Genomic DNA, 10153 nt, shown 5'->3' on the forward strand with positions numbered 1-10153 from the left:
CAATAGCTAGAGAGAGAAAGCCAGACTGGGACAGATTAAAAAGAAGGAGCTACAATAGCTAGAGAGAGAAGACAGAAAGACAGACCGAGACAGATTAAAAGGAGGAGCTACAATAGCTATAGAGAGAATAGAGAAAGACAGACGGGGACAGATTAAAAGGAGGAGCTACAATAGCTAGAGAGAGAAAGACAGACTGGGACAGATTACAAAGAGGAGCTACAATAGCTAGAGAGAGAAGACAGAAAGCCAGACCGAGACAGATTAAAAGGAGGAGCTACAATAGCTAGAGAGAGAAGACAGAAAGACAGACTGAGACAGATTACAAAGAGGAGCTACAATAGCTAGAGAGAGAAGAGAGAAAGACAGACTGAGACAGATTAAAAAGAGGAGCTACAATAGCTAGAGAGAAAAGAGAGAAAGACAAACTGGGACAGATTAAAAAGAGGAGCTACAATAGCTAGAGAGAGAAGACAGAAAGACAGACCGAGACAGATTAAAAGGAGGAGCTACAATAGCTAGAGAGAGAAGAGAGAAAGACAGACTGAGACAGATTACAAAGAGGAGCTACAATAGCTAGAGAGAAAAGAGAGAAAGACAGACTGAGACAGATTAAAAAGAGGAGCTACAATAGCTAGAGAGAAAAGAGAGAAAGACAGACTGAGACAGATTACAAAGAGGAGCTACAATAGCTAGAGAGAGAAGAGAGAAAGACAGACTGAGACAGATTACAAAGAGGAGCTACAATAGCTAGAGAGAGAAGAGAGAAAGACAGACTGAGACAGATTACAAAGAGGAGCTACAATAGCTAGAGAGAGAAAGGAGAAAGACAGACTGAGACAGATTACAAAGAGGAGCTACAATAGCTAGAGAGAGAAGAGAGAAAGACAGACTGAGACAGATTACAAAGAGGAGCTACAATAGCTAGAGAGAGAAGAGAGAAAGACAGACTGGGACAGATTAAAAGGAGGAGCTACAATAGCTAGAGAGAGAAGAGAGAGAGACAGACTGAGACAGATTACAAAGAGGAGCTACAATAGCTATAGAGAGAAAGACAGACTGAGACAGATCAAAAAGAGGAGCTACAATAGCTAGAGATAGAAGAGAGAAAGACAGACTGAAACAGATTAAAAGGAGGAGCTACCATAGCTAGAGAGAGAAGAGAGAAAGACAGACTGAGACAGATTACAAAGAGGAGCTACAATAGCTAGATAGAGAAAAGAGAAAGACAGATTACAATGAGGAGCTACAATAGCTAGAGAGAAGAGAGAAAGACAGACTGAAACAGATTAAAAGGAGGAGCTACAATAGCTAGAGAGAGAAGAGAGAAAGACAGACGGAGACAGATTACAAAGAGGAGCTACAATAGCTACAGAGAAAAGAGAGAAAGACAGACTGAGACAGATCAAAAAGAGGAGCTACAATAGCTAGAGAGAGAAAGACAGCCTGAGATAGGTTAAAAGGAGGAGCTACAATAGCTAGAGAATGAGATTAGAAAGAGAAAGACAGACTGAAAAAGATTAAAAATGAGAGTAACAATAGCTAGAAAGAGAGACAGAAAGAGAAAGGCAGACTGAGATATATTAAAAAGCTAGAGAGTGAGAGAGAGAAAAAGTTTTGATATAACTTGTATAAGACCACTTAATGCTTCACTACAGTTACATTCGTCATATGAAGTGGAAAAGGTTGGAAATGCAGCATGCTGGCGGTGAAATATCACCAGATGACCTTGTGGAATATGACAGCTCTCTGGAGGTTTCCATCCAAGATGAAGAGATGAGTACTAAAGGTAATCACATTGACTTTCATTGTCAAAGAAAATCTGTACTTGACTGTACGGTGAGTAATGTATACTGGGGAAGTTCAGCTGCAGTTAAACCTTAGCCTTTTCACCCTCTGCAATTGGGGTGAATTGATATTTTTTTATAACATACTTAACAGTGTAACAGCCAAGGAATATGAGGGGGAAATACTGCCATGCAGGCAAACTAGCAAGCTTTTCAAGCGATGCATTATGATCCGTGGACGTGACCACTAGTTCAGCAACTTTGCACTATACATTCAATAACATACATTTTCAATAATCTGTTTTATTCTATTGTTCGTAGATGAACTTGTAGCTGGTGATAAGGAAATGAATGAACAGCCTAGCCCATTAAGAACACTTTCAGTAGGTCCTACTGTAGCTGCTAACTGGAAAGATACAGATGAGGAATTCTGGTCATCTCCTGCGGAAAATCTGAAAAGAAATTTCCAAAGTTCTAGTAAAGAAGACTGGGCTGAAACAGATGAAGATTTCTGGGGGAGTGCTCCTTCAGGTCAAAGTGAAAGTAAACATACTGACCATGCAAACTCTATAGAAAATGAAATTGACGCTAGATTACCATCCAAAAGTGAAGGTGCAGATGTTAACAATGTAATCATTGCGGAAACTGAAAGTAGGTTATGTTGTAATAATAACACATCACTGGAAAGTGAAAGTAGTGGAGCTAATAATATAACAGTGGAAAGTGAAAGTAAAATCAATGAAAACTATTCTGAACCTTTACCTTTGGACAGGCGGAAAAAGTCAGATGAAAATATTTTTGTAAATGAAACTCACGAATCAGGTAACCAATCAGATGTGGACAATCAGGGATGTAATGTACCAGAAATTTGTTCGTCATCTCACGATGTTGGTGAAGATTTAGAGAAGGGTGTCGAAAAAGAACCCGACCTTCCGCTAGATCAGCTTTGTGAGGAAGACGAGGATGAAGGAGATGTGCTGGTCGTAGAAGATTCCGACAGCGATACTGAAGGGCGTTACAGGAAACTTTCCAAACAGAGATGGCTTCCAGTGCTTAAAAAAGATGCATACCCACTGAAGGAATTTCTTCACCTTAGTCTTGAGGAGGTAAAGGTTCCTGTTAAATCAGATATTTTTGTGGGGTCAAAATTTCATGGTTCCCAAGAACACATCATTTTGGTGGTACATGAATTCGTGGATCACAAGTACCCGGTTATACAGAGAATAGCCCTATGGTAATCCTGTAACTACTTACTGGCATTTTGAACTCGTGGATTAGGAGTACTCACAAAATCAACAAAATTTTAAACCCCTTGAAAAAGAAATATATGAAGGAGACTAAAGGAAAAAAACAAAATGAAACAAAAACCCTATAAAGGTAACAGAAAAGATTATAAAAATAGCAGCTCTATCATTTAGATAACACAAAAGAAAATACCTATTATTGGAAAAAGGAATGGCGATGGTAAAAGAAAAATTAATTGGTCAGCATCGCAAGGTACATTATTAGCTAAATAAGTGACTATATCAAAATATGAAAATTTCTGTTGTTTGCAAATTAAAGGACATCATGTATTTTCACAACCAAAGTAAGTCACAGTGCATTAGGAAGATTTACAACTTTGGAGAAAAACATAAAGGGCAGGGTGATCCAACGTCCAGGGTGGTGGGGCTGCGCAGAGGATAACGCACTTGCCTTTCACCTAGGCGGTCGGGGTTCGATTCCCGATCAGACGTGAAATGGTATTGGGTCACCTGCCAGACTACATGGGTTTTCTCCAGGTACTCCGGTGTCCTCCCACACTACTGATGTATTTAGTAAAGCTCCACCAGAGGGAGGTAAATACATGTAGAGGAGTGATAGGGCATCAACACTAGCTGGGATTCCATTAGGTTGGTTTTTATTTGGTTTACATGTTTCAACTGACTGAAACAATCGAAACACGTAAACCATATAAAAACCAACTGAACAAAATTCCAGGTGTTGATGCTCCATAACTCATCCACTTGTGTTTACTGTTGAGAAAGACATTTTATGCAGTGTATTTTTAAATTGTCCATAGTATCTAAATTATATTTTAGAATGACACCTATTTCTTTTCAGGCCTTCTTCCTCAGCTATGGATTGGGCTGCCTCATTGTGAAAGAAAACGGAAAGGTTAGTGTTTTCTCATCCATTACACAGAGATATCCACACTTCCAGTCATTGAAAGATTAATAAAATCTTTTACCTGTAATTGAGCGAGATCGGGTTACCTTAGTCGAGGGTTAAGATTTAGTAACAAAATCCCAACCGAGGCGTAAGCCGTGGTTGGGATGTTACAGAATCTTAGCCCGAGACTGAGATAAGCCGATCTGGATCAGTTACAGGTGACTGATTTTTTTTCTCGCACCTTTTAATTCTAAAAGAACTATTCAATTTTGCTAAAAACTAAAAGGATCCCGCCTTGGGCCTCAAATGATAATGACCTCTTCACTACTGAAGCTACATTTGAATGCTTCCTCGTAAAAATGTAGTCCGTCCTTACATAGATTTCAACGTATTTCACAGTGTAGATTATATTTTATCTACAACATCAAAACTATACATATAACGACAAAACAGAACATTTATAATGCAAATTGTCAATTTCAAGCAGTCAACGCGCGGATGAATACATCGCAGTGTAAACATTCCGCGAAATGTCACTTAAAGGTACAAGACAGATCGGACGAGATAGAAAAATCTAGCATGGGGTATGACGTGGGATATCTCTGTATGAGGTGCGAGAAATCTCCGTCTTACTCTAGGGTAAAAAAGGGGGGTATTTCCCTGTCATGACAATTGCATGACGTCACATCAACATGTAATGATGTCATGTCATCAATAGTAGATCAGGGAAGATAACTCCAATCTGCTGGAAATTATGAAATAGATGTTTGTATTTCATGTATTCGATGTGGGAGAAAAATATTCATTCCCCAATTTAGGAGTAAGACAGAAAAATCCCAACCCTTGGTGTAAGATTCTTTAAAGGCTTGCCCTCGGCAAAGTCTCTGACTATACATTTAAGATTCTTACCCCTTGGGTTGAGATTTGTCTGTCTTTACACTCTTTGTCAAAACTTTTCGCTGAAATACCATTTTAACTCTGCCAGAAACATGTCAAGGAAAAGAAGTGTGCATGTATATCAATATTTTAATTAAACCATTTGACACAATGAAAACTGTGATCATCAATTACTTTTTGCAGAAATTGTTTTAAAGAAAGATATTCTATGAATACTTGTTTCATGTACATTTACAACTGTTCCTCAAATAATGTCTTAGGGACAATAGAGTGTACAATTCCACTTTGCTGACACATAGAGCTTGTAGATTTTACTCCAGGACAAGAGAAAATTTTCTGTACTGTGGGCGAGTTGGATCATCAGCCATTGACCTTAGTCGTGCTTGTACACCTAATGTGCTTACATGCTGGTAAACAACAACTAATCACTCACTGCCTTGCTTTCAAATAATCACGCATACGCAGACGACCACTAGTTGCTCTGGTCCGACCAAAGGAAATTGGTAGATTGTACCACAGTGGTCTGGACATGCGCATCGTAGCTTCTTGTCTCTTTACGCGTGCGAAATACACATCTATTTACTAAAGTCAGTTTGATCGTACTTTTAGTAAGACCATACATAATCACCATAATTGATGATCGAACTCGCCCATGTAAACATATGTGGGTAAGTAGGATTTTTCAAATCATGTAATGATTTGCTGCTTGTGTTTATACTTCAGACGCTAGATCTAAGTACGATGTGGATGAGGTTCTGCGAGGCTCAACAAAACTTTCTGCCGAACTATGTTGTATACCACTACTTCAGGAGCCTGGGATGGGTCCCCAAGTCAGGACTCAAGTTCGGCACAGACTTCAGTAAGATCATGTTTTATTAGCTCACCTGCCCGAAGGGCAAGTGAGCTTATGCCATGGCGCAGTGTCCGTCGTCTGTCATCCATCGGTCAACTTTTCCTTTAAAACGCTACTAGTCCTGAATGGCTTAGTGGATTTTAGCTAAATTTAGTATGGAGCATCCTTGGGCCAAGGGCTCTTAATTTTGTATAAACTGTGGGTGTGGCCCCCTCCCTGGGGGCAAAGGAGTGGGGCCCAATAGGGGAAATAGAAGTAAACACTTTAAAATCCCTCTTCTACCATAGGGATTAAGGGATTTTATCCGTATTTAGTCTGGAGCATCCTTGTTATTTTTGCAAGAGGTCGTTTTCATGATAATGCTTCAAACAGCTTATTTGGGCAAATTCATTTTGTGAATTGAATAACAACAGCAATAGATATGTACTGTTTTATGTATTTGGAAGTTTTTCACAAATGAAAAAAAAGGGCAAATTCAACCTGGGTAAAAGTATTATAAAAATTGCTACGCATTATCAGAACGTATATAAATATGCAGGCCAGATTCGGGGAAGTGCAACAGTTTGGTGGGTATAATGTTTCAGACTGCAGTATTTAACAGATCACTGAGAATTCTTCAGCTCGCCTAGATGAAGGCCAAATGGGCTATGTCATGCTATTTTTTACATTGTGTGTTTGTCTTACATCTGTCACCCATCCATTGGTCTACTTTTCCTTTAAAAAAACCTGCTTCTTTAGAACAGCTGAGAGGAATTTAGATTAGGGCATCCTCAGATAAAGAGTTCAGTTTTGTATGTATTAAAGTGATGCTACGGCCTGTACAGAGGGGCAGATCACAATAAGTACAAATATTGACGGCAAGATATGATTTTTAGGTCACCTGAGCTTTGCTCAAGTGACCTATTCCGATCCCNTTTGTGGTTTAACATCCTTGCAACAGCCAGGGTCATATGAGGACGGATGCCTGGGGGACATTGCCAGAAACAAAAGTAGATTAAGATAGGAAAGAAAGTAGACAGGAGGCTGGGAAACAAAAAAGTTCCCAAGTGTTGCCATGGAAGCAGCATATCTCTTCTGGTCTCTTCCGTGTCCTCTTTTGTTGGAGACAGGGAAGAAAACCCCTGATTCTGCAGGCTCCTTCCCCTCATTAGTCAATCTTACGATCATGCAGTGTTATACAGCAGGCCTGTTCTTTCTCTGAACATTCACAAGTTTGCAAGATATTAAACTGACATTTTAATTTCCAGTTCTGTACAAGGTTGGGCCACCATTTTATCATGGCAGCTACTCCGTGGTAGTCAAGACGATCAACGAAGAGGAAGTCAATGCTGTGCCAGAGGTCACAGGGGTTGAAGGTCGTGACTTTTCCTGGATCAGTTTAGCAGGACTCAATCGTGTCACAGAACAAGTTGCTAAGGTAACCTGAACTTATATCCCGCACTTGACAACTTTTTGATATTTTATACATACTCAGAATTAAAAGTACAAATAAAATGTGTGTATGTACAACCTAAGGAAAAAAATAACACTTTTAAATGGCATCTTTTGAGCTTTTTTTCCCCAATAAAATCATCATATCTTAGGAAATAGAAATAGTTCTGCAAATTCATTGGTTGGGACCAAAATTGAGAGTCTCCCTCCAAAATACTGTGATTCATTGGCAAGAATGTATATCTCAGTTAGTGTATTTGAAATTAATTGGATAAACATTAAAGGCTGGTGAAATATGTCAGTAACTTCTCTCTGAAACTGATTTAATAAAAATCTACATAGAGAGTTTATTATTTTTAGCTCACGAAGTGCCAGGTGAGCTTATGCCGTGGTGCGGCGTCCGTCGTCCGTCCGTCCGTCCGTCGTCCGGTGTCAATATTTTACTTTAAACGACTTCTTCTTAATAACCGAAAGGCCTAGGGTGTCGATATTTGGTCAGAAGCAAACTGGGATGAAGGGCTACAAAGTTTGTTAAAATTAATGACCTTCACCCATTTTCAAGGTCACAGGGGTCAAATATGTTAAAAACTTTAAACATCTTCTTCTCGATAACCAAAATGCCCAGGGATATGATATTTGGCCAGTAGCATTCTTGGGTGAAGGGCTACCAAGTTTGTTCAAATGAATGACCTTCAATTATATTCAAGGTCACAGGGGTCAATTGTCTTAAAAAACCTTTAAACAACTTCTTCTGAATAACCAAAATGCCCAGGGTGATGATATTTGGCCAGTAGCATGCTGAGATGAAGGGCTACAAAGTTTGTTCAAATGAATGACCTTCACCCATATTCAAGGTCACAGGGGTCAAATATGTTAAAAACTTTAAACAACTTCTTCTGAATAACCAAAATGCCCAGGGTGATGATATTTAGTCAGTAGCATACTAGGATCAAGGGCTACCAAGTTTGTTTAAATGTATGACCTTGAATCATATTCAAGGTCACAAGGAGCAAATATGTTCAAAATATTTAAACAACTTGTTCTGAATAACCAAAAGGCTCAGGATGTTGATATTTAGTCAGTAGCATGCTGGGATCAAGGACTACTATGTTTGTTAAAGTGAATGACTTTGACTTATATTCAAGGTCACAGGGGTCAAATTTGTTTAAAATCTTTAAACGACCTCTTCTGAATAACCATGGGTCCCAGGATGTTGATACTTTGCAAGTTGCATCCTGAGATGAAAGGCTATAAAATTTGTTCAACATAATGACTTTGTTCGACTTTCAATCACAGGGGTGAAATGTTTTTAAAAAAATTAACAGGGTCTTTTGAATGAGTTTTAATCATAAATACTGATATTTTGCCTGTAGCTTTATTTTAGATCACTTTTAAGGTTACAAGTGTGAGATTTATACCAGGTGAGCGATGCAGGCCCATTGGGCCTCTTGTTTATAATGGCTTAGATATTAGGCAGAGGTCTGTATTTTAGATCTTGGTTGAATTCTCAATAATTCATTTTATGTCAGTAGACTCTACATGTGTAGCGGAACTGGACTATACTACCCGTAGGTCGATTGTCAGCAACCAGGTAGCTCAATTGGTAGGGTGTCTGTTTAGAGTTCGGAGGGTCCCAGACTCCCTGGTTCGAACCCCAGTCTGGCCGTGCATTTTCCCTCTGCTGTTACATATGTATATGTTTTATGTTTTTACACAGGAACTGATGCTATGCTATGTGATCAGACCAAGTGATCTGACGACAGAGGAGCTGAAATCTCCCAAATGTCTCTCCAGGTTTAAAGTACAGGTAGGAAAACACTTATTCTTACGTGGGGCAGCCGCCAGGTACTGGCCGTAGGTCGGTTGTTTTTCTCCGGGAACTCCGCCTTTCCTCCACCACCAAAACCTGGCACGTCCTTAAATGACCATAGCTGTTAATTATATATAGTAGGACGTAAAACACAAACAAACCAAACCAAACCAATTATTCTTTATAAAACTTTAGGGAAAAGAAACTTGAATTAAAGTGTTACCCTAAATTCACTTTTTAGAAAAGTTCTTTAGTGGGCAAGAGGTAATAAAACTTAATAATAAATTTTTAAAATATCATCAATTAGATTTTTTTATTTTTTTTTTGATGGTTTAAGAGAGCAATCATACTAGCCGTTTCCTACCAACTTGGCTAAGGAGAATTTCTCTTTAGCTCATTCCGTAAAGTGTAAAACAAGTAAACCAGAGATCCAGTTTGACTCCTAGCAGAGGCAATGAACAAATATTGACCTCTGTTACATTGGCTTTAATCCTGGAAAAGTTCCTCCTAGAGGGGGAATATGTCACCCTGGTAAAATGTTAGCCGCTTCCTACCAACTTGGCTAAGAAATTTCTCTTCAGTTCATTCGGTAGATCGTACCACCATGGCCAGTAAGCAAAAGGTCTCAAGTTTGACTCCTGGTGGAGGCATTAAAATAAAATTATCTCTGTTACAGTAATAATAATAAAAAAAATCATTGTAAATCAGTGGTGAATTATTTAGCAGGTGTAATGTAATATGTATTTTTTTCTGATTTCAGCAAATAACAGTCAATAGGTGGATCCCATCTCAAGAACGACAAGAGAAATTTGTGGAGGAAATGCCATAGACACAATAAATAAAATACTCAGAAACAATGTGTGTTTGTTTTGTTGATCAAGATGGGGATGCAATTTTTTCTAAAATTCATTGATAAATAATACATGTTCATGTATGAAGTTAATGGAGATATAGTTTCATTTGTTAATTGAAATTATTTTTGAATAATTTTTGACTTTTCAAACTGTCATGTCCCATAGGTCAGGGTTTTATGCTGCGGTCACATCTTACTGTCACGCATATAGTTGACCTATGGCGGATGACCGTAGTAGACCATAGATGTCCTTAGTTAACCACAATAAAACGTGGTTAGACGTAGTTATAAGGTAGTTTGAACTTCAAGAAACCCATGATTTGGCCGTGGTTAGCCAAACACGTTTTGATGCTTAGACCCTACTGTGACTGTAG

General features: G+C 38.7%; 1 protein-coding gene across 1 annotated transcript in view; it reads left to right on the forward strand.

Annotated features, from left to right (window-relative positions):
- The window catches only part of LOC110465761 (tRNA-splicing endonuclease subunit Sen2-like), a 28174-nt gene extending 18393 nt beyond the window's left edge, over window positions 1-9781 (forward strand). Inside the window, exons 5-11 of the mRNA XM_021521829.1 lie at window positions 1656-1786; window positions 2106-2890; window positions 3888-3941; window positions 5556-5691; window positions 6933-7102; window positions 8834-8923; window positions 9687-9781. Coding sequence (XP_021377504.1) covers window positions 1656-1786; window positions 2106-2890; window positions 3888-3941; window positions 5556-5691; window positions 6933-7102; window positions 8834-8923; window positions 9687-9755 — 1435 coding nt within the window. The 3' untranslated portion in view covers window positions 9756-9781. The remainder of the gene's footprint in view (window positions 1-1655; window positions 1787-2105; window positions 2891-3887; window positions 3942-5555; window positions 5692-6932; window positions 7103-8833; window positions 8924-9686) is intronic.
- The last annotated feature ends 372 nt before the right edge of the window (window positions 9782-10153 follow it).

Source organism: Mizuhopecten yessoensis, unplaced genomic scaffold (genome assembly GCF_002113885.1).
Source record: "Mizuhopecten yessoensis strain PY_sf001 unplaced genomic scaffold, ASM211388v2 scaffold11101, whole genome shotgun sequence".
Lineage (NCBI taxonomy): Eukaryota > Metazoa > Mollusca > Bivalvia > Pectinida > Pectinidae > Mizuhopecten > Mizuhopecten yessoensis.